Genomic DNA, 26,048 nt, shown 5'->3' with positions numbered 1-26,048 from the left:
GTCCATTCATTAACCCTTACACTTATCAATCCATCCATCATTTCACTCATCCACCTACCCACCCATCATCCACCCAACCATCCACCCACCCACCATCCACCCACCCACTCATCCATCCTTTCACCCACCCACCATCCAATCCACTGATCCATCCTTTCACCCACCCACTATCCACCCACCCACTCATCCATCCATCCATCCTTTCACCCACCCACTCATCCATTCATCCATCCTTTCACCCACCCACTCATCATCCATCCTTTCACCCACCCACTCATCATCCATCCATCCTTTCACCCGACTCTCCATCCATCCATCCTTTCACCCACCCATCATCCATCCGTCCATCCCCTCATTATCCGTCCTTCCCCCCATCATCCGTCCTTCCCCTCATCATCCATCCTTCCCCTCATCATCCATCCATCCATCTTTCTACCCACCCACTCATCATCCATCCATCCTTCCCCTCATCATCCATCCATCCTTTTACCCACCCCCTCATCATCCATCCATTCCCTAATCATCCATCCATCCATCCATCCATCCTTTCACGCACCCCCTCATCATCCATCCACCCTTCCTCTCATCATCCATCCATCCACCCTTCCCCTCACCATCCATCCTTTCACTCACCCCCTCATCATCCATCCATCCATCCCCTCATCATCCATCCATCCTTCCCCTCATCATCCATCCATCCATCCTTTCACCCACCCATCCATCCATAATTCCCCTCTATCCATCCCCTCATCCATCCATCCATCCCCTCATCCAACCATCCATCCCCTCATCCATCCATCCGTCCATCCATCCCCTCACCCATCCCCTCACCCATCCCCTCACCCATCCATCCATCCCCTCACCCATCCATCCTTGCCCTCATCCATCCTTCCCCTCATCCATCCATCCATCCTTCCCCTCATCCATCCATCCTTCCCCTCATCCATCCATCCATCCATCCTTCCCTTCATCCATCCATCCTTCCCCCATCCATCCTTCCTTTCATCCATCATCCATCCTTCCCTTCATCCATCCATCCATCCAGCAATCTCCTGATCCATCCATCCTTCACCTCCATCCATCCATCCACTCCATCCATCCATCCTTCCCTTCATCCATCCATCCTTCCCCTCCATCCATCCTTCCCCTCCATCCATCCATCCTTCTCCTCATCCATCATCCTTCCCCTCATCCATCATCCTTCCCCTCATCCATCTTTCCCCTCATCCATCATCCAGCTACCCTTCCACCCATACATCCAGCTATTTACATTTTCTCTCCATCATTCCCCTCACTCATCAATGCATCCATCCTCTCTCATTAGCCATTTATTCAATCTTTCATTCATCCATTCACCCTTTCACCAATTCATCCAGCCATCCACCCATTCCTTCACTTACTTACTCGCCGACCTTTCCATATTAATTTTGAGCTGAGCCCTTTTGAGAAGAGGCCCATCAAGAACGTCACCCTCGCTGCAGGGGCCGTTCCAGGACTGGGACAGAAGCCACCCAGGGAGGAGACAGGATCCACCACATGGGGGGACAGGAGCCGTCACTGGCGGGGGGTGGACTGGAGCCACAACATGGGGGACAGGAGCCATCACAGGCGGGGGTTGACTGGAGCCACCACATGGGGGGACAGGAGCAGGAGTCATCACAGGAGAGGGAACGTGATCCACCAGGGTGGGCACAGGGGTGGGCATGCAGTATTCTAGTATCATCTTGGGCTCCTCTCCTGCACAAGACAACGATAAGACAGGCTCTCTGTCCAAAATGCCATCCCCCACTGTGATGTACTGTACTTACAGGAGATACTCTAAGAGAACTGATTGAACTGATTGTCCTCCACACTTTGTTAATCAGTGTGGGTGCGATTGTGCCATTTCTTTATTTTATTACAATATAGACTGCATGTTTGAAGAACCGAGGTTTGCTTACAATTTAGTGACAGTAATTAAGCTCTGTGAAGAGAACCACGTGCTGCCTCGGTGTAATCAGGGGTGTACTCTGGCCGAGTCTTGGATGTTTGGGGCCCTGGGTAGAAATGGAATGTGTGAGCCCCCTCTAAATAGCAGAGCCATGACACATTCAGGGCTGTTTGCATGTGAATAGATGTCGCTGCTCCTGAACCGGCAGCCCCTCCCTCTCAGTCACCTTCGAAGCACCTCTTAAAAGGTCATCAAGGGCTGGAGGTGTGAGGGTAGCCATCCCGCTGTGCCTCTCCAATGCTGCGGGGCATCTGAGGAGCTTTGGTGCAGCATCGGAGTGAAGAAAAGAGGTGGGGGCAAGCTGTGCCGGCTTTAGGGTGGAGCAACCGGTGCCCTGTTAAAATGACGGACAAATGGCGTCCGTTAAAGAATCCTACACGGACAACGGACAGACGGCCGAAATTACGGACTGTCCGTGAAATTTACGGACGGTTGGTCACCCTAAGCTGAGGCCTAGCAGCACATGGATACACTGGTAAACAAATTGCAGGGCACGTGATGGAGAGTACTGACGCCATTCTTGACATATGATCTGCAGGCGCTCACCAAGAGCGCGAGCAATTGACAGATAGTTTGGTTGGTTGTTGCCTCTGCTGTGGAAGTCTCTGTAAACACGTCTTCCTGTAGAGCAACTTTTGGGTCATCGGAAGTTGAAAGCAGGGACGGCCCTTGGTGTATGTTCCACATCAGCTATCAGCGCGCGTGCTTGATGGGCAAGTAGATCAGTGGGTTGTTGCGTCTGCTGCAGAAAACTCTGTGCACCCTTCTTCATAAAAAACAGCATTCTGATCATCTGAAGTTAATCGAAAGATTATCGTGGATAATAACGCGTTATAACGGTGATACCATCTACAAAGCGTCAGCAGTGTGGCTGCAGCTCCCCATATTAATGAAAGGCCGTCTATAACATGCTTTTATGATTGTGTGTGGAAAATGTTGGTTTCTGTGCGTTCCGCTGTGAAAAGTTAACAGTAAATATAATTTTCTGGAGTTATTGAATGAATGTTGTTATATAGCGCACACAGCAAACTGAAATACCTCTAGGACTTTGTTACATATATATTTACCTAAGATCACGCGTGAACACACATTAGTTTAGGGCCTTGTCACTGAAATACACTGATGTCAGTGAATGCGCGCTGTGTCAAGTTAATAAATGCTAGGTCTAGAAGAGTCACTATCTGCTGCTGGACCAGCGAAGAAAAAGAGGGATACTCCAGTTTCTTGAATGTCATTAATTAAGTACACTGATTGCATAATGTTGGATTGCTGTATTCCCTATAGTTGTGAAATGTATTTTTATTAGTTGTGCTCTGTTTGCTAGTTTTTGGGATAAAACCATTGTTAGAAGGCATAACCCCCAGTCCTGGTATAGAATTGACAAATGTTTGTGTCATACATTCATTCTTTAAGAATCTTCATGTTTTGGGGGTCATGTATGTGCTTCAATTCTTCATTAAGGGGATCCCATTGCTTCTAAGACTGCTTTTTCAAGGGATGTCTACTATTATCTTTTGCCATCTGATTGTTCACACATCTCAACAGGAAAACACTTGAAGCTCTGGCAATCCCCTGCTTCCTGGGAGGCATGGCCCGGGGAATGCTGGGAAAGGACAGCCCACTTCACATCCGGCAGAATCGCAGAGATGCTCTGAAGAATGCTGACTTGGTCATTCTAGCAGGTATGTCTTTGGAACACATTTCTATATACTATTTGATTACATTATATACTTCTGTTTTACATCACTTAACCTGGTTGACCTTGGCGTTATCAGCCTCTAGAATGTCAAGAAATTGTGCATTTAGTTGCTGAAACGATTCCAAAAGAGAGGTTCTCTCTTGCAAGTGTATTCCACAAAAGCAGAAAATTATGTGAAGTACTAATATGGAAGATTCCTTTCACATTCCATAGTTGTTTCATTTATGCAGTTTGTAATAGTACTCAGAGCACTGTCAAAAAGCTTATTATGAAGGGGATAGAGGGTTACAAGCAACAAAATGTGCAAGCTGGTGTAGAGGGGGTATACACGTTTCTCAACAGAAAACAACATTTGCTTAACATTCCGAGTTTGTTGAGATTTTCTGTAATGAGCAGGAATTCCAGAAAAAGTAAATCCACTTGTTATTCTTTGTACGTTATTAGTAATGATTGGGTTTCATCTATAATGGTGCTGAAAGCTCCAAGATTCCTCTGTCCCAGAAGCCATTATGGATTCAGTTGTGCAGTTACAGCAGCACCATGTTCTGAAGATGGCTGTTGGTTGCTTGTGTCTAAAGAATTTACAGAGCTAGTAATGGAATGTATTTTTGTTAGAGTTAGTGCTAGAGTGAAATACAAAGCACATTAGCACAATGGAATAAACATTTATGCAAGTGGATTTTTGGATAACAGTAAATATCGCTTGAGCTCAAAATTCACTCTATAGTGCTTGCACAGCTTATAGTTTGATTGAAGCAGACTTTCATACTTTAGCAAGAGGGATATTTTTAGTGCAAGATTTCTCTGTGAGCCAGCGGCAACTAGGTGGTGATCGGCAGTTTCACAAGTTTAAATCTGGGCAAGGCTGACTCGGGCCTCTTGAAGATCACTAAATTGAATCCATTGAGGAGGTAGTAATAAGATATATATTTTTTAAAGGGCTTAGAAATGGCAGATATTTGGTATGAAGAGCAATATAAAATAAGTTGCATATCGCCAAACAGATTAGATTTATACAGTGCTAATTTGATTCCCCCTCTTAAAAAACATTTCGAGGGGTCCTCTTTGTAGGAAAATGCCCCTTTTTGGCATGGTCACCCCCACTTTTTGCCTGACCGAAGTGCACTGGATTACTTCTATCCAGATCCCCAGTGGCAGATCTCTGTCCATAAAACTGTACAATTGTTCCACAATTGACCATACCTTAAGCCCCCTGTATGTCCCTAGTAAATGGCACCACGTGTACTCAGGGCATGGGTAATTAAGTGCGCCCCTAAGGGCTGTAGCACATATTGTGCAACCCTAAGGGTCCCCTCACCTAACTCGTGCAGACTGCCATTGCAGGCAGCGTGTCTTGGTGCAGATAAGTGAAAACACAACATGGCATACATCCCTGTGTGCTATGCCTACAGACACTGCAAGCAGTATATGATTTCAAAGGGCAGGGTTCTTCGTCTCAGGGATTCATTGCGCCCGCAATATATCTGATGCCTCTCTTTTTTAACAGTTTCTGTTTGTGGTGCTACCAGGAAAAGGGTGACCCTCACAACCCCTCTAGGGGTATTGCTGTACACAACATCTACGTTTATGAACAAAACCTGTGCACACACAATCAATTTACACATATATTATGTCCATTAGCACATTTTCCCCCGAAAAGAATGGGTAGTTGACGTCTGTTGTTCTTAATTCTTTTTTAATACTCAAACTACACAGCGCCAGCCGACACATGTTTCGTCAAAGCATATTATACTCCGACTCTTCAGGGCTGGAGATAAAACAAAATATGTACAATATTGACTATTCTAGCCAGAATATCAGTTACAAATACCATTCCTCTGGATGCAATAGTCTACTTTACATAATGCTTGGTGATGGAATAGTACATTTCCAAAAGGAAGAAGATTTCCCAAAGGCTTGAGAATCTTGAGTGAACATGCAAGAAAGATGAAGTATGTGACGTCTATACATTTCTATGATTTAAATTACATACTTTGTATCCATTAGTTACATTTCTTTTTGCAACATCACATTTTTGTGGTGTCCTGTCTCAAAGAATCCAATAAACGTGCGCCATAATGTGCCACCCATGTGACATGGGAAAAGTGCGAGAAAAAGATCATAGAGGATATGAAAGGATAATAAGAGAGATAGAGCTACCACCCGTACTCTTATGTACTACACACCGTTGCAATTCTTGGTGCAGTGTGTGGTGAGAAATGGGAATATTATTCCTAAAGTATTGGCATGCCAGTACATACCTTCCTTTAATCAGAAGCGAAAGGTTCACTTCCTGGATAAATACAAAACTAGGGTAGATTCCGCATTACTATTATTGGGTAGTTTCCCATTTATTGGTTCCATAAATATAACAAGTTCCGAATACACTTCCAGTATGACTTGTTAAAAGGGTGCTTACCACTTAACCGGTGATACTTCCGACCCGGTTAGGGTTTCTGTAGATTATCCCATTATTTATGTGGATAAGGATTCTCGGTCGCTGCACAATGCAGAACAAGCTTGTGGGAAAACAAAGGTGGAGAGAAGTGACCCATATTAGTCACGTCCTCTTCTTAAAATATGGATAATGTTCCCGGGGGTTCCTCTTCACCTCCACAGGCTCTCACTATTTAAGTCCCGTTATATGCCACCTCACTATCACAACCTAATCTTGTAATCCGGCCATACTATATATTATGCATACCATATGGTGCCAATATAATTGAAATTACATGCAAGCATTTTCCAAGTTCCAATCCTATATTTTCCTTCCGCCGTCACTACACAAGCCCGCTTTCACTTCAGCTGTCGGCATACATATTTACTTGCCCCTGATAGTCCGCATATCACAACATATCTCTGCCTCCTACGAGTATTCTTCCCTAACGTGCTTACTATCCCAAATGACCCTGCCTGGGCCATGTGCAAGGTGCTCACCTGTTGCGGCGTACTCTGTTTCTTAAGCCATAATAGGTATCGGGACAGACCAGGGCTACACATTCCGTTGCTCAATCTATATATGTAAATGTAAATGTAAATGTACAGGAATTTATATAGCGCAAATCACCAAGCGGTTTCTAAGCGCTTGCTTAGGGAACCTGTCCTGGTATTCCCCTGTGAGATAACCCCGGCAGGGTATCCCCAAGGTGAAAGCCAGGCATCCCGCTGCGAGGGGCCGTTGTGGAGATTAAGCAAGCTATTGCCCAGAGTCGCAGAGTGTGAACCCGTGAATCGAGTAGGCACCGGAGCGAGAATTGTCGAGTACATGGACATTTTAGGACTCAAGACCCCGCCGAGCCGGGAATTGAACCCTGGTCCCGGGCTGACCTCTGCTTCCAGGTCTGCCTCCTCTAACCAGTGAGCCACACTTCTCCACAAATATATACTATATACTATATAAATGACATGACAAGTCCATGTAACAATGCCTTCTATCCTATTCTATGCACTATAATAAGTAAAGATACTGGCACTTACATAATTACTGTTGGGTCTCTCCGTAGTTTCGATCTCGTGGTGTTTCCCTTCCGATCGTTGCCCTATGGTAAGAATACCGTATTTCAATATAAGAGCTCACTCGCCCCTTCACCCCTTATGGCCACACTCCACAACGTATGCACGTACCTGCCGGTCTGCCCTGCCGCGGTTCCAGCGTATCCCTCAATGGCAAAAGTGTTTCTGTGTTTGTTACCAGCCGCGCATGCGCTATAAACTTGCCTATTCCTTCCTGATTCTCGGAAAGCTAGAATGCTCGCCCCACTTCCGTTGCGTCAAAATAAGCGCAGCGGAAGTGTAATAATAGCAATCCGATTAAACTAACCGTAATATCTTATTGGGAACCAATAATAAATTACCAACGCTCCGCAACTGCTTGAATCCAAAGTTGTCGGAAAAAAACACTCATTGAGATGCACAATGGCACTCATGAGATTCATTATACTATTAATGTTACTCGAATAATTTCAACGTGGTGCACGCAGTATAGGTAAACCACCCCTACAACAGACCTTACAGCCCTAAGGCAGGGTATACTATACTGCACGTGTGAACATATCTGCATGAGCAGATGTCCCCCTGTAATGTCTAAGTCAATTCTTAGATGTCACAAGTGAACAGTACATTGTTAGACACTGGTACAAATGAGTTCCCCAGTTACATGTTACATGATGGCTTCACTGAAATCTATGGTGTTTGGTATCAAACACCTTGTATTAATTAACCAGTGGTGGATGTATTAATACATGCACCTAGAGGGCACATTAGAAATGCTCCCTGAAAACTCTACAAGCCTCTATTGTGCTGGCTGACTGGTATAGGCCAGCCTGTCACCAGGGGTGAGAGCCTACACACTCTGAGGGCAAAAACAATGCCTGCTCTGGCTGGTGGTGTTTTTGCCTCCTCCAAGCAAGATAGCTCAGTAATCAGCATATCAAAGCATGAGGCTTCAAATGTCTCTGCTGCCTTTTATATGTGATTATGGCTTCCCCAGACAGTGGAAATGCCAAGCCCTTGCCCTTTTGTGCAGGCCCCCTCTACCATTAGTGTCTCCTGCAGTGAAAACCCAACTCCTCAAAACACCACTGCACCCGAGCCCAAAGCCCCTGGAGAACTGGACCTTAGGAGTCCCTACATACCAGAGCACCATGAGACCTGAGTCCCCAAGTTGGTTCAGCCGGACTTCCCTCTCCCCCCACTCCCTACCTGCAGCCTCTTTGTCCCAGGGCCACTTCCCATTGAAACCAACCGGGCACCTGACCCACCTGCTGGTGCTACCTTGAACCTTGCCCCGTACTTCCCTTAACTCCAGAAGATTGGTCCTGTAAGTCGTTGCTTGAGTACCCATATGCAGTATGTATTTTTCCCCATAGGACAACATTACCGCTTTGAAGACAATACAAGTATATTTACCAGTTTTCTTCAAAACAGCTATTTTAAAATGCATGTGTTTTTGCTACATTGATGTGGATCTTATTAAGTGTGAGCATCATTTATTGACTGTCGCTATGCAACAAGTGTCTAACACCCCTCCTTGATAAGCCTAAGGCTGCTCGACCACTCTACCACAAATAAAGCACCTTAGGACTGTTCAAGCAAGCTGTGTCCACTAGTAAGAGGTATCTGTACTCTCTACACAATATACCTCTTTTTGGTATATTATATAAAGAGACAGCTTCCTACACTCTAGAGATAGTCAAACTCATCAGCCAAAACACACAGACCCACCAAGCGAGCCACCTGGTACATGCCAGAACTCCGCACATCAAAATTTAGGTGTAAACATATGGAAAGAAGATGGCGAACCAGTAAGATCAACACCAACCGACCACCTTCAAGGCAGCCCTAAACGGCTACCACCTCCAGCTCAATCTGCAAAAAATGAGGCCCTGACAGGCTGAATTAAAATCAGCGTCTACCAAACCAAGGAACTCTTCACCATCATCAGAATGTTCACCTGCCCGTCGGTCACAAAAAACTTGATTTCTCCCTCGTCGATCATTTCCACTGCAAGATAGCAACCATCTATAGAAACTTCGATCCCCAACCCTCCGCCCTCTTCTGCAACCCTACAACCACAACTACCCACTTACCACTTGGGAATAACATAGCACACTGAAAGCTACCACCCTGATAAACTCCATTAGCTCAGGAGCACCCACCGCTCCCTGCCCCCAGTGACTCTTCAACCTCGGATGCAACAGGATCAACCACCAGCTCACCACCATCCTCAATGCTTCCATAACTACAGCCACCTTTCTTGGCGCTTGGAAACACTCGGAGGTCATGCTGCTCCTCAACAAACCTTTGGCAGACCCCATGGAGCTCCAGAACTACCACCCCATCTCCCTTCACCCATTCCTCACCAAGGTCCTGGACAAGACTATCAACCGCCAACTCACAGATTACCTAGAAAGAAACAAAACAGCTGGACCCATCCCAATCGGGCTTCAGAGCTAGCTAAAACACTGAGACAGTCCTGATCTCAGCAACAGATGACATCTTCGCCCTACTTGACAGAGGACAGTCTGCTGCCCTCATTCTCCTTGATCTCTCCACAGCTTTCAAAACTGTCTCCTACCACACACTCATCGTTTGACTACTCTAGATTGGAATCACAGAAAATGCGCTCAGAAGGATGTCATCCTTCCTCATTGGATGCACACAGGGGCTGCCTCCCTCCCTTCACCTCGCAACCCAAGCACACCCTCTGCGGCGCACACCAAGGCTAATCCCTCAGCCCTCCCTCTTCAACATCTACATGACACTACTTGCAGACATTGTCAGATCTCACAACATCAAAACTCTCACTCTCAGTGAACCCCACCTTGACAAAGACCAACTTCCACAACTGCATGAAGAATGTTGTGACATGGATGAAAGACAACTGCCTTAAACTCAACAGGTCCGAAACAGAAGTTCTGATCTTCTGCAGACACACTGCTCCTGGTGGCCAGCAGATCTCTGACCTACCCCAGGCCGAAAACCCATGCAACCTCTGCATCATACTGGACAACAAACTCTCCATGAAACGTCAGGTCAATTTCGTCACCTCAGCTTGCTTCCACATGCGCCGAAAAATCTTCAGAAGGCTCCCCATCAGCACAAGAAAAACTGACGCATGCCTGCATCACCAGCCGGCTAGACTATGGCAATGAACTCTATGCTAGCACCACCACCTTACTCATGCAAACATTCCAGACAATCCAAAATGCAGAAGCCAGACCGATCCTCAACCTGCCCAAGAGGACATCCATCACCAAGCACCTTAAAGAGCTCCACTGGCCCCGTCCATAAGAGATGCCAGTTCAAGCTCCTGACCTATGCCTACAAAGCCCTTCACAACCAAGGACCAGACTATGTGAATCCATGCCTGATCTTCCCCTAACCGACGAGAAAATCCGCTCCGCCACAGTTGCTCCGAAGGATGGTCCTTCTCCAACCTCGCAGCCAAAGCCTGGAACCCCCTTCCCCTTCCCCTTCCCCTTCCCCTCCACACTTCACCCTCTCTGAACCTCTTCAGGAAGGGAAGGGAGATTAACACAAACAACAAGATAGGACTAATTCCTGAGAGGGATTATTGCTAAATGTGATGAAAAAAAGGTAGTGATTCCTTTTTTAAAAGAAGAACCCTCACCCACCAACCTAGTTGGTGGCATGCTTCATCATTCGGTTCCCACTCGAGGGGCCGAGTGCCTCTCGGATGTTCTGCAACGCCTGAATTGCAACAGAGCGTTTATTTTTTATTTTTAGTGCAAGGTGAATGGAAAGTGTTAGTGACTTTTAAAATTGTCCATATGACTCCTGATTTTTTTTTATTGGTGGGATCATAGGACAAGGTGAATAGCAGAGTTGGAGGATGTCTTTTGTGACTTTATTGTTCACAGACATCCATGGTGTAAAACGTGACAAGGTCTACATATTTCAGCCTTTTAATGTGTGATCGCAACGCTTTCTTCAGGACCAGTGAAGTCAAGTGTGTGCACTCGCTAAGGTGCACACCTCTAGTGCTTTGTGAACCTGCATAGCTTTCAGTCCCGTTAACACGATTCATTGTGAATCGCAAGTATATTGAGGCCCACGGATCCTAAGCGGGGGCCTTGCCTATAGTCCCACAACTCCGTCAAGGTCAGCGCCCGCTTCTGGCACCTACTTACTCCCAGCCAGGGATCCCGATGGATGATACCTACTGCAGAGCGCCTGGAGACTCCCCAGGGTGATTAGCCGCACTACACTAATACCACTTGATTGATTGATAACTGAATAACACACGTGCCCTGCTGATCTCAGGAAAATATTTCCATGATGAAATGTGTGATGTATGTCAAAGGCACAATATTGGAAGCTGGGAAGGGGAGTTTGGGGAATTGTTTATATAAGAAAGATGTTCTTTGCTTTCAATGAGGCTAAAGGTGCAAGCAAAGGAGAAATGTATAAGTTTCTCAGCTACAAATATCTGCTTTAGATTCAGATGTATGAGTTCTGATGAAACCTAAAAGAATTATGGTTAAAAAAGCAAGTTATAATCTCTGTTGTGAAAAGACACCTTCGCTGGCATGCCTGGGGAGAGGTGGTGGAGCGGGAGCAAGTTAATCTGCTAGTAACATCAGTTGAGGGAGACTACTAAAAAGTTGCTTAGGAGCTTCATATTCGTAGCATGTGTTTCTGGAGATATGGATGATGTCCATACTCCTACTATCTATTTATGGTTTCAAATCTTTTCAAGTTGTTTCTCTTCGAAGAAGTATTGAAGTCCCAAGGTATAGTGACTATATCCTTAACTGTCAACGTGCACTGCCATCCACTTCATGTTATTTTCCTCAATTAGGTTCAGGTGTGTACCACCATGGGTCTGTGCTCTGTACTCATAGCGCTATCCCTAAGGACCGCCTGCAGCAGCTCAGTGTCTGGGCTTCGGACTGGCTTCTGTTCATGTGCCTGTCACCATGTGCATGTTTGACAATGATAATGCATCAACAGTAAAGGAAAGGTCACCCTTTCAATACTTTTCACAGTGCCACTTCAAATTTGTATGTACCGATAACTATCAGGTTTACAATCTGTGTCTCCTGGACCATGACAATACCACATACAAGGACTGCCTCACCTTCTGGTCCAAACAGACTCTTTGGTACTGACATGAGCAGAGGTGGGCCATATGAGGGTGCAGGAACAGGAGTTGGAAGACACCCCTGATATGTTTGGGGAACATATCTTTGAGGTAGAGGAGGAAGTAGAAACTGGACCTTCAGGAGCTAGACCTTCAGGACACAGCTCATCCAATCGTCTCTGAGCCAGAAGACAACATTCTCCTCTGAGTGCAAGGAGGAACAGCAGCTGGACACAGCAGGTCATAGGTGCAGAAACGGGCAAAGACGTCAACATTGAATACCTTGCTCTAAGAAACTCTCTTTGATCCAGTGCCTAAAACACAGCAAACCAGGCCACCAACTGCCTTCAGGCCATTGCCGGCACTGAACAAAGACATCCGATCCAACAACATTCATACCTTCAGGCACTGAAGCAGCACATCCTACAAGCCTGAAGATACTACACAGGCCTCCAAAGAGGAAAGGGCCTCCAGGGCTGGCGTGGAAACCGGCCTCAGCGCAGAAACCTCTATCAACACTGAAACATGTGTCCACGTCGAAACAGATGCCAGTTGCAAGAGCCTGCTCAGCGCCCTTATCAACAGGCTCCTAAGAGCAACCTTCCTCCATCACATCCAGGACGAGTTGGATACTCAACAAAAACACCTGTTCATACACCCTCAAACAGACAGTCACTATAAAGCCTCCGCCAAAGCTTACAGAGACTTTGCAATTGAGATGACTCACTTTTCAGGAAGAGATCGCTTAGGAGCCTCCACCACCTCCTAAACTCATGTGATACAAGGACAGGGGCACCAGCCCTCTTCGTCATCCATCTCCACTGCCTCTTCCTTCTCCTCCTCCACAACCACCACCTGCTCTTCACCACCAGTCCTCCACATACATCCCTTTTCCCCCACTTTCCAGAGGGGTCACCTCATTTATCAAATTGGGAAGGCAGCCCTATGCACCCTTCAGTCACCTACTGCACCTTATGATCCTGTGCCTACAGACAACCCATGAGGTGATTAGAACACTGAACCCCATGTAACACAGACCCCTATATATATTCAGCTAGGCCACCCCCCAGATGATACAACCTCCTACCATGAGGATATTCAGAGTGTAGCCAACTACCATAAAGTGGATAAGCATGTTCAAAATGAAGATGAAGGCGTAAATGTAGTTGAAGAAGATGAATTTTATGCAAGTAGAAGGTTGTAACTCCATCCTCTTGTGTCTCACCACCACCAGGCTTCTTGTCATTCTGGAACCTCCACCCATGCCATGGAAACCACAACCATGACATTCCAGGCTAACATTCCGAGGTATCAGTCAATTGATTACATATCAGTCATTGGCTTCCAACACATGCCACTAACAGCAGAGACTAATACTAGATACTATTAACCTCCCTCCTTTCAATGACTAAGCATGACGAAAAGAGGGTGAGCAATTAATAACAACAATAAACAAATAAAATACAATAACATCACAGGATTAAATGAGATACATTTTTTTTAAGAAAGTCAAACAAGCTCATTAAGATACTGAGGTTTTCTAGAAACCCTAGGGCTTCTTCTCAAGGCATGTTTATTGGCGCTCAAATCATGTTTGTCAGATCTGTCATCCACAAACGTCCTCACATTCACCCTTACCACACGTCCTAAGTTCCAAATCCTATGATCTTCAGTCTTATTGTCTCATTAAGTACCTTATTTAACCTCTCCACCATCCCATTGATTTCAGGGTGATATAGTGCTAACTTCTTATATTTGATCCCCTTCTTCAACAAAAATTCTTCCATTTCAGGAGAAACCAATTGCACTCCATTGTCAGTTAACATTGTCACAGGAAAGCCCTCTCTCTCAAAAACTTGTTCAAGAAAGGCAATAACATCCAGAGTTTCAATGGAATTGGTAATCGCAACCTCAGGCCGTCTAAAAAACATGCCAATAAAAACCAAGACATGCTTATCAACACTGGAACACCGAATGGGACCAAGGATAGCAAAGGCAATTTCTTGCCAGGGTTCTTTGGATAACTCTCTAATTTTCATGGGTTGAAGTCTACACTTAAGTGTTTTGTCTGCATTGAAACACTCAACACACTCCCTCACCACACGCTCAATCTGGACATCCATTCCCGACCACCAGTACATTTGTCTCAATCATTCTTTTATTTTGAGATGCTTGGATGGCTGTCATGGACTAATGAGATCAATCCCTCCCTTAAGAAACTGGAGGAATCAATCTAGACCCTCTGAGAATCAAACCACCCTACACTGACAACTCATCCCTAACTTTCCAAAAGGCCTGCAACTCAACCTGATTCTTATCAACACAAGACCAATTACTTGTAATCTTGTGCATCACATCTTGTAAGATTTCATCTTTATTCACTTTGAGTAACCACTCTTCTTCTATCACTGCTTCTCTTATCAAACAAACATCCAGTTCTTCTTTCTCACTTGAAACATCCTCTTTCTTACTTGAATCATCAGTGTTAACTAACCGAGAACAACAATCAGCTACCCAATTCTTTGCGCCAGGAACATATTCAACGTCAAAATTAAACTCCTGTAAACTAATAACCCAGCGCCTTATCTTTGCAGACACAGCATCCAACCCCTTTTTCTCAAAAATCTCTCTAAGAGGTTTGTGATCTGTTTATACAATAAACTTATGGTCTGCAGCAAAATCCCAAAAGTTCCTGGTTTAACCAGGACTGTAGTAAGTCTAAGGGGGAACTTATTAGTTCTGTAAAGCGAAAGGTCCACTCTGAGATCGTGCTCTGTAGAGCCAAGTACAGGCAGGTTATTGCCAGTGCTAAAAAAGAGTGGGAGGGCTTGTTATGGTCAACTTTACGTACAGCACTTGTAGATAAAGAATCCAAGACCTTTTGGAGAGAGGCCACTCACTGGCTAAAAGGGGAAAGACCAGTGTTAGAATATAATATACAGCCTGAAGAATGGATGACATATTTTGGGCCCATTTATGCTAATGACAGCTATGTAAGTGGCAAGACTAGCGAGGCTGAGGATGAGGGGCTTATTGGGGAATATGAACCCCTGGTCTTTTCAATTGAGGAAACCCAACTGCCAATTTCATCATGTGCAATGGCCCGTGCCCCAGGCCCTGACTAAAGTCCAAACGACTTGTACAAAGAAGATAATTTGTTATGGGGCACGTACATTAATATGCTATCCAATCTGGTTCTGACAGGAGCACCTGCACCGCCATCTTGGCTGATTTCAGAAATAGTGCCTATCTTTAAGAAAAACGATAAAACTGAGCCTTCAAGTTATAGGCTGATAAGCCTCATTGACTCTCTTTAGAATTTTTTTTTTGCAAACAGGTCTTAGGGAAACTCTAAGAATGGATGACGGAGTTCCAAATTTTAAGTGACTTTCAAGCTGGTTTTCGTAGTAAAGTTAGCACTTTAGACCAGGTTGTCCGTTTTATTTGTAATAATTGGAAAGAAGTGGATGTCAAAGTTGGGAAATTATATGTGGTATTTGTTGATCTGCGCACAGCTTTTGATTCAGTGCCTCGTGCAAAGCTGTGGAGTGTACTAAAAGAGATGGGCCTGCAGATAAACATTTTCGACATCTTAATCAGACTCTTCTAGTACAGCACGGGTTAGGTGGGGTCCAAAAAATGAAGTTACAGATACCTTTCCTGTACAACGTGTGTGCTTGCACCCATCCCTTTTACTCTTTTTATCAATGGTGTTATCAATTTCTTGGACCGGGACGGCTGCGATGCGCCAAAAATAGTCACTAAAAGAGTTTCCGCTTTTTTATATGCGGATGATACCCTTTTAATTTCAAAGTCACCTCAGGGTCTCCAGCAACTTTTAAATGATTTTAATCATTTTTGTAATGATAGGGGTTTGTTTTTAAACGGGGGGGGAAACGAAGTATATGATTTTTAACAAAATGGGAAGGAAAGCATCAAGTAGACCGATATGTGTTGGCAATACTAGACTAGAACAAGTAGATGTATTTGACTACTTGGGTATTCGAGTGTCCCCATCAGTACAATGGGATGCTCATATGGAGAAGGCAAAATTAAACCAAATTGTCCAGTGTAACCACATTAGCAAGATTCATAGAAAAACAGTCTCACTCCATATTGCTCCAGCACTCGAAATTTATAACACTAAGATATTGGGGAGCATAATGTATGGCGTAGATTTGTGGGGACAGGAAATATAGTGCAGCTAATTGTTGTTGAAAAACGCTTTTTAAGATCATTAGTGGATTTACCCCAAAATTCCCCAATGAAACCTTTGTACATGGATCTGGCACATAGAGAACTGATACACAAGGCGAATTATAGATTGCTAATGTTCTGGTTTAGACTATGGACTGTGGAGGAGCTGGAATCATACCGAGAGACTCTGCTAGATCTCCTGAGATTCCCCAAAGCGTCAAAAATCAACCGGTTTATTGTCATACAGAACATCTTGGAGAAGCTGGGCATGGATGTTTTTTGGACAAACCCGGGAAGTATGAGATGAATCTCAAGAGCAAGAATGAAGGAAGTGTTCTGGGAAGCTACTTTAGCAGAGGATGCTATAATCTCGGAATCTAGCCTGACCAAAGACTTTTTTACATTTAAATGCTTCTTGACCTTTTTACTGAAGCCTTCCCAGAACTTACAATGTGGAACTGGTCTTGTGAGATCCAAAGGGCCCATAGATTCCCATTTAGATTGCTGTCATCCAAGGGATCTCAAACAGAGAGTAAGCCAAGGGCTGTTTTGATATCTTTGAATAACTTTTTAGCACGGTAGGCCCTATATGATCTGGCTCGACCAGATAAGAAGAGGCAGGGAAAGGGTGTTCAGTTTTTCGTAAGGACTGATTTCTGCCACTATACGTTGGAGAAGAGGTGGTTGTTACGACAACTCATAACACCGTTCCAGAATAAGGGAGCACAAGCGTTTCTACTTATTCCTGCCACAATAAAAACTGTTGACAAAGGCCAAATAGGATTCTTAACGTCAGAAATTCAGGCCAAAGAATACCTGGACTCCATCGGATCTATGCATGGAAAAAAAAAAGAAAATGGGACTGAAAAGCTGCCGGCTTCCCGATGATTATGTGGCTGGATGATATTGACTTGAGACTTTAAAACAAAATGCAATTAAGCAACAGCATAATATATGGGTATACACTTTGGGGTTAAAACCCTTTACATAGAAGAAGGGGAGACACCAAGGCGCAAGTCTTTCTCCATCGTAAGGGCCATAAGACCTTTTGCCAATGTAGTGGGAAATGGGTGGGGGAGGGGGGAGGTGGTATCATGGGGGCACTGGGTTGGGTGAGGGGTGTGAAGGTGGGGGGAGTGTTAGGGGTAGGGGGGAGATGGGGGAGGGCTCAGGGGTTAGATAAGCAAAATAAAAAACAGAAATCAGAGATATCTACTCTTATTGGAAACGATCAAATCAGGGTGCAAAAGTGGCAATGGTCAGATAAGGGAACTACCAATATCAAATATGGATAAATTCAGGATCTATTCATCTAACATGGGCGGCTTAAATGATAGGAAAAAACAAGAGAAAATGTTTGAAATAATCAGAACAACGAATCCAGATGTAATATGCTTACAAGAGACTTTTATACCATGGCGAAACAGGAGGCTCTTAGAGATCAGGGACTATTCTCTAGCGGCATGCTCTTTTCAGGATACGATGATTAGAGGGGTAGCGATATACTTAAGACAGCGGGATAGGCCGGTAATACGATCAGCCGCGGATAAGTGGGGGCGATGGGCAATAGTAGAACTGCCCAATGGTCTTACAGTTGTAAATATTTATGGCTCTAACCAAGATGATGATGACTTTTGGACTGTATTGGAAATGTAATTAGTTAACTGGTCTCAGCGGCTGATAGTATGTGGTGACTTTAATATACACCTGGATGTGATGAATGTTCAGAAAAAAATATATCTCGCAAGAAAACCAAGGGTTTACAGAGCAATTGGATCGTTTAAAAATACTCATGGTCTCTGTGATGTATGGGCAGAAAAACAACAAACAGATCCTGGATTTACTTACTATTCCCATCCGCATAGAAAATGTGTATGGTTGGATTACTTCCTTGCCTCTTATCTACTGATAGGTAGTTTAGAGATTATCAAACTGCCCCAATTATACTCTGACCATAACCCCCTGTTATTAGAGCTAAGAGAGGCCATGAGAAGTAGACAAAGGGCACAATGGTCTCTGATGAGGAATTTTGTATTTTTATTAAACAGTGGGCACATGAGTTTTTTGACTGCAGTAGGTATAGTGCATCCCGTGAGATAGTTTGAGATAACTTTAAAGCCACCCTGCGAGGTCAGATAATAGGGTATGCAGCTTGCATTCTGAAACAGCGTAAAATGCAAGTTGATCAACTAATTAATAAACTATCTAAATTAGAGGCAGAACATACTCCGATAATAAACAAGGGGAGCTCGGAGTGCTTAATAGCTGAACAAATGACTAAACTCGCCATAGCAAAATCAGAAATAAATGCTTACTTCCAGAATAAAATTGTTCAGATGTTTCAAGCATACCGTGGGGAGCTTTACGAATATGGGGAGGCTACGGGTCGACTCTTAGCACTAAGAACACTACTCCTCCGACTCCAGCTCAACACGACCCTACACGTTCTCTGCCGACTCCAACTCAACATGACCCTACACGCTCTCTACGTGCTAAACCAACAAGTCAATCATCTTCAATTAATGTAAACGCCTGCAGGTTACTGTACTTGTGTTGATACTACATATGCAATGTATACGATTGAGGTTATGCATTTTATCTTTCTGTTTGACCCAGGATTTCATATTGATCTCCGAATGTCTATCATCGCTCATGCATTTATTTCTTTTTGTTTCTGCAGTCAGTCGCCAATCTAACGTATCCATCAATGGTTCCTTTGCTTTTTTATTGTATGTACATGTCTTTTGTGTTTTTTGGAAACAACCAATAAAAAAACTTTTGAAATGAAAATAAATAAAAAACATAGTCGAAATGAGGGATAAAAATAATCAGTTAGTATCTGGACCGCAAGAAATAACTGAGGTATTTGAGGAATTATATACTAAGCTGTATCGCACAGAAGAAAGTTCACTGGATGGTGACGTATATGATGAAATAACAGATGAATATCCTCCCCTATCACGACTAGATCTTGAGGTCGCCTTAGAACTGGAAAGTGATATAACTGTAGAGGAAGTTCAGGAGGCACTGGCGTCCCTAGCACTGGGGAAAGCTACAGGTCCTGATAAAATCCACATAGAAATGTATAACTATTAATACCCCAAATACTTCCTGTTATGCAAGACTTATTTGTCAGAATTCAGTATAAAGGGGTCCCACCCGTGTCGTGGCAGGATACGGATGTGGTTGTCTTTTTGAAAAAAGATAAACCTCCAGAATTACCATCATCGTATCGCCCCATATTGCTCATGAACGCAGGTGCTAAAGTGTACTAAAAAATAATGGCTACTCGATTGCAAAAGACCATTGCTGCTCTCATATCACCCTGGCAATATGGTTTTGTTTCCGGCAGGGGGACCACAGACCATACAAGATGGGTTAATTCAATTTTGGATATAGCAGAGGTGGATGAGATCGAAATGGCTGTGGTGCTCCTGGACACGAAGAAGTCCTTTGACCGAGTGACCTGGCGATATTTATAGAGGAGCTTGGAAGATAGAGGATTTCCTCCAGGAATTGTTAAGGCTCTCCAGGCAATGTACTTTAAACCGCATGCCCAGATTCAAATGATGGGTCATATATCCAGGAGGATAGAGATAGCTAGGGGACGCGTCAAGGCAGCCCCTTTTCCCGTATATTGTTTGCATATTATTTAGACCCTTTTATTAACCGCATTTTACATAATCAGGGGATAAAAACAGTTACAATATGTGATTATGAGACAAAAATGTTAGCATATGCAGATGATATTGCAATTACAGCGGAACCCCGAACTGCTATTAAAGAAATTGAAAGCTTGGCAGCCGAATTTGGGGACAAATCTGGGTATCTCTTAAACAAAACTAAAACGCAAATTAGCTGTTCTGCAAAGTGCTTTTTTTAAAGATCCTCGTGCAGTCAAGTCAGCGAAGTATTTAGGGGTCAAAATAATAGCAGACATTAATGAACTTTGGGCAATTAATATTGATCCAGTATTATAAATAATAAATAATGACTTAAAACGCATTTATAATTTACATCTTACAATTATTGGACGAATAAACGTAATTAAAATGAAGATTTTCCCTAAAATTCTGTATCTTATTCGGGCAATACCTTTGGAGCACACTGCTACTAAAATACATAGAATTGAGGCAATGTTCTCTAAATTTATCTGGGGGTATCAAAAGGTGCGTCGTGCCGATAAATACCTGACGCTACCGAGGGAACGGGGAGGTTGGGGAGCCCCTAATGCCCTGCAACAAACCGGGTCACTATATCATCTACAAAGGGGCGAGGTGGAACGATCTCAAATACCCACTATACATCAATTTGCAGCGGGTAATGAAGTTACGGGACTACTACAACGGCAGCTAGATACATTATATAAAAACCCTCGCTATAGATATATCCAGATGGTGCTAAGAATTTGGAAAAAAGTGGAAAAAATCTGCAAAATCAGAAGGCATAATAAATATACCTCACTCTGACTTCTTAGCAACAACACTATATGATGGAATGGCTAGGAAATGGGAACAGGCGGGGATTATGTTTTTAGCAGATTTATATTCAAATGCGGTCAGGAAATATTTTTTAGAATTAGTTACAAAATGTGGCCTATGTCAAAGCTCCTGCTTTAAATATCTACAAATCCAAAACCAAATTAGAGGGCTTACTACAGGCTCTATCAACATGGATGCTGTTCCTATTTTGAAAATGATCGAAAATGCAGATAGTAAAATTAAGGATTTCTACAAGGAATAGCAAAGATACCAGATGATATAGGTAAAACAGAAACCAAGTGGGCTTGTAAGCTTGAGGATGGGGAAATAGATATCGATATGGTGTTAGAGATTGGATATAAGGTACTTATGGCAGCCAACCTCAAAGCTCAGTAATATAAAACAGTATACGATCTCTATTACACGCCGGCTAAATTATTTGGGTGGGGGAAGAGGCAAACTGATAAATGTCCAAGATGTCAGGTGGGCCCAGCGGATAGCATACATATGTTCTTTTCATGCATAAAGTTGAACCTGCTAAAAGAGGCTATTGAAAAATGTTGGTTTCAGGTACTCAGCAGAGAATTTAAAATTACTCCAACAGTGATGCTGTTAGGCTTTGATGCTCGATTAAATTTAATTTTGAGGGAGCGGGATTTTGTGTTTTTAACGATGGTGATAGTACGCCTATTGATAACCACAGGATGGAAGGATAGTGAGCCTCCTACATATTTTCACTGGCTCTACAGGCTACTATATCATGGCTGTTAAGAAATCGCTTTGTTTAAATGTAAAGGGGTCAGAACCAGGAGGAAAGGCGAGAGCGTATGAGAACCTCTTATAACGTGGATGGAAGAAAAGGGGCGGCAGGGGATTGGGTAGATATGTTTATATGTAGAACAAATATGATTTGGAAATTTTTGGGAGGAAACTATGTACATATACGGATTTACAAAGAATATCAATGATATGTAACAGATGTGTATGATATCCCTGATTTCAATAAAAAAAGAATTAAAAAAAAGAAATGCTTCTTATCCTTCGAACCAAGTATTGATGAAATTGTTCCCTCTTTTGCACAGATGCTTTTTTTGCAATCCCGTTATAAAACACTTCCTACCAAACTGTTTTGTTCAAAGTGGTCGAGCAGTACTACTTTTGATGATCTCTGTCCGACATGCCGAGTAAGTTCAGAATCTATTGTCCATTTACTTTTTTTTTGCCCATCCTACTGGCTACTGAGGAAAAAATTGATTGTCCCGTTATGTACTCTAGTAGAATGTGGTCCTTAGAGTTGTTAAAAGCTCTGTGCACTGATACTAGACAACCCATTGTGTTTGGCCTTTCTAAATGTTGGCATGCACTTTGGCTCAAGCAAAGGGAACTATGTTTTTGAAGCTTTCTGTTGCCCATAAGGAATGGCTTGTCCCAAACCTTTTTGTAATTGTTTAAGATCTTGTATCTATTGGCTCTGTAACCCAGCACATTAAGCACTTTAATTCTGATCAATCAAGCTTGTTATTGGCTGCGATTGCACGTTGCACTTTTTTCCTATGGAGTTTTAAAATTGTGTAAATTGTGTAATTGTTTTTAGTAACTTTTTATTTTGTTATCTCATTATTGTTGTACATTCTGGTTTCTGTTGTGCTGTATACTTTTCAGGATCCTTGTGATCGTAATAAAGTTACTGACTAACTGACAATAACCTTATTCCCACATACAAAATATATACTTTTTTGCACAGCCCCAGATACTGCCAATGCCTCTATTTCAATAACTGAGTAATTCAGTTCTGCTCCTTTCAATCTGGAAATAAAATGGTCCTTTCTAAGCCACTGTGTCTCTGTAGAAGGACATCTCCCAGCCCTTTGGAGCTGGCATCAGACATAATTATAGATTCCTGCTCAGGCTCAAAACTCTGCAAACAAGAAGCCTTTTTTAGCGAGTTCTTGAGGGAAACAAACTCTTTCTCACACTCTTCAGACCACAAGAAAGATATACCTTTCTTTAAAAGGGCTCGCATATTGTGAGTCTTCTCTGCAAAATTCACAATACATTTATTATAAAAATTCAGATATCCCCAAGAACTTAAATACTACTTCTTTTGAAGTGGGACTGGACCATTTTTTTATGGTTTCAACCAGTTCTTTTTTAGGCTCAATGCCCTCAGAGGGAATTCTAGCGCCAGGATGCTCCTTTCGGAGCGACAGTTCGCGCTTTATAAATACCATATACAAATACAAATTCTGTGTCCTAAATAATCTATCTAGTCCAAATTGAACTTTTGCTCCCTTTCAACATTACACCATTGTCTCTAAATCTTTGAAGCCCATGACGCATACGTTGATCATGTTGAACCACATTCTCAGCAAACAACAATACATTGTTTTGATAAATTTTAATTCCTGGAATAGCACTCAACATTTTTTCCATCACCCGCTGGAAGACGGCAGGTGCCGGGATTAGCCCAAATGGCATGCGCACAAACTTATAAGTACCAAAAGGGGTAACAAAGGCAGTCAAATCTTGTAACCCACGATGAAATTTGACCTGTGGTAAGCGGATGTGAGATTAACAGTGGTAAAACATTTTGCCCCCTTTAACATGAAGAGCATTTCACAAATGTTAGGTAAGGGAAAATGGTCAACAATAACAGTTTTATTCAACTCACGCAGATCCACAAAAAGACGAACCTCACCATTAGCCTTCTTCACCATAACAACAGGAGCTAACTACTCTTTAGCTTCTACTTCTTCAATAATACCATTATCTTTCAACTTATCTAGTTCTTCTTTCTTCTTGTCTTTAACCAGCAAAGGAACCCCCCCCTAACTTTCCTTACAATTGGAAGAGCCCCCTTTTTTACTCTTATTTTGTGTACATAGTTCTTCACACAGCCAAGTTTAGTGTTAAACACCTCTGGAAACTCTTTCTCAAAGTCAGGTTCATCAGAACTTACCGATTCTACCTGTGCAATTTGCTTAAGTTTTACAGATGGATTTTCATTGGGATCAAGAAAGACTCCAAGATCTTTTTGGTGATACCAACTGATAAGAGAATCACCTGTCGCAGAAACATATATTTTTCCCACAGCCAGTCTGTCTTTAAAATATAAAGACCCATTGAGATAACCTACCAACTTTATTGGTTGACCTCCATATACTGTGGGTCAAATATCGGGTTTGTATAACTTAACTTTACCCAACAAATATATTTTTTTTAAAAACGTTTGTTATCAACAATATTTCTGCGCCTGAATCAAATAACATTGAAACCAAAGCACCATCAATTTGAACCATGTCCCAAGGGCCTCCTGTTCTGTCTTCAACCTGTAAAATAATTTCATCGCCAGATGAATCATCAACAAGTTTGCAGCTAATTTTGTGATTTTTTTTTTTTTAAACAGAATTATTTTTGGTACCAGAGCTTCTACAGGAACTTGAGACATGCCATTTTCTCCCACATTTCTTGCAGGTAGCTTTCCAACCCACACAACCTTTGAAATTGGCATAGTGACCAAAATCACCACACCTTTAACACTTCCCTTGAATGGTTTTTCCATCTTTCCCGGTATCTTTTTGATAAAAGCGTGAAGAGGAAGCATCACTAGACTTTATGTGAGAATTGACTGGTTGCACTGTTTCCTCTTTTGAGGTAGCATTCCCCTTTTTTATTTCTTCAACACAGGCTTTGCTATGTTGAAAACTTTTTGCAAGAGTAATTACTTTAGATAAAGACGGATCATCATTTTGCCAAAATCTTTCTCTGGCTTTTTCTACACAACACCCTAACATAAACTGATTGCGTAATCTTTCATCACTACTAATCCCAAACAAGAAAGTTGAGGCCAGTTTTCTCAATACTGAAACATATTCTTCAACAGACTCATTGGACCTTTGCGTACATTTGCCAAATTGAAATCTTTTTAAAACTCGTGCAACCTTGGGTAAATAATGCAAATCTAATTTCTTTAAACATATTTCATATTCATTAATACTGTTACTCACTTCAGTAGGTAAATCAGGTAAGTGTTTGAATACTTCTTGGCCTTCAGAACCAAGACAATGATGTAATAAAGACATCTTACGTTCAGCACTTAAAGATGTACCGCACACCCTGGCATAGTTTGCAAAAACATTTTTCCATTTCTTCCATGGAATTTGAGGTTCATCAGGGTTTATGAGGAAAAAAGGTGGAGCGGGAACGTTTTGCATTATGGCACGGTTCGGAATACTCCAAGGTGAAGTGCAAGAGTAAAAAAAAACAACAAAGAAACGTAATCCTGCAAAATGAGCTAAAAGAAAGATGGTGTTCCTGTCACCGAGCAAAAGTGGGACTCCAGAATGTTAGAGAGACTAACTTTTAATGGAGAGTTTAGCACTGAGGCTTCTTTGCCACTACAGTACTTGAAATTTAGTTGAAGAGGTAAATGGTGTGCCAAAGAAACATAAGAGGGACCCTGAGAAACTAGTTCTAGGGGAACATCCAAACCAGGATAAATGCAAAAAGAGCACATGAACGGATACCCTCACTGAATTAAATAAAATGGGCAGTAGCTCCAAACATGCACGTAATCACCCACAGAACAGTTCAACTCACTATTATTTATTGATCATCATTACTTTTTTGGGTAGAAAAATGTTTTTTGTACATAAATATAAGAGATACATAAAAATGAAGACATAATAAATAACAACAGTCGTATATGTAATGAACCAATAATCACAAGAAAGGAGAAAGCCCAAAGGAGAAATGCAATCTAACCACACTATACAGAGGACCAACTAACTAACAAATAGACCAAGCACAAATAACATTAATACTTCAATATAAAACTAAGAACCAACATAACACAATGAAAAACAATAAAATACATGAACACTACATACATCACAAATATGACAACAAGGGTGAAAAGCGCTGACGCGCGTTTCGGAAATGCGCTGCTTCAAGCTTCCTTCATCAGGGCGCAGACTTCATAGTTTTAATATATAGTGGCCAGGAGGCAGTCATCAATCATAAACACACAATGTATTGTGTAAAAGCAGAGCTAAACGAACTGTCTGTTGGGAAAAG

At 42.7% G+C, this 26,048-nt stretch overlaps 1 protein-coding gene across 4 annotated transcripts in view; it reads left to right on the top strand.

Annotated features, from left to right (window-relative positions):
- Window positions 1-26,048, top strand: part of HACL2 (2-hydroxyacyl-CoA lyase 2) — a 565,926-nt gene that overhangs the window by 364,245 nt on the left and 175,633 nt on the right. For all 4 annotated transcript variants that reach the window (XM_086945056.1, XM_086945057.1, XM_086945059.1 and 1 more), the window contains one exon: window positions 3,536-3,672. In XM_086945056.1, coding sequence (XP_086801182.1) covers window positions 3,536-3,672 — 137 coding nt within the window. The remainder of the gene's footprint in view (window positions 1-3,535; window positions 3,673-26,048) is intronic.

Source organism: Lissotriton vulgaris, chromosome 12, assembly GCF_964263255.1.
Source record: "Lissotriton vulgaris chromosome 12, aLisVul1.2, whole genome shotgun sequence".
In the NCBI taxonomy this organism is placed as follows: Eukaryota; Metazoa; Chordata; class Amphibia; order Caudata; family Salamandridae; genus Lissotriton; species Lissotriton vulgaris.
The sequence above is the reverse complement of the archived record's forward strand: the minus strand, read 5'-3'. Positions and strand labels throughout refer to the sequence as shown.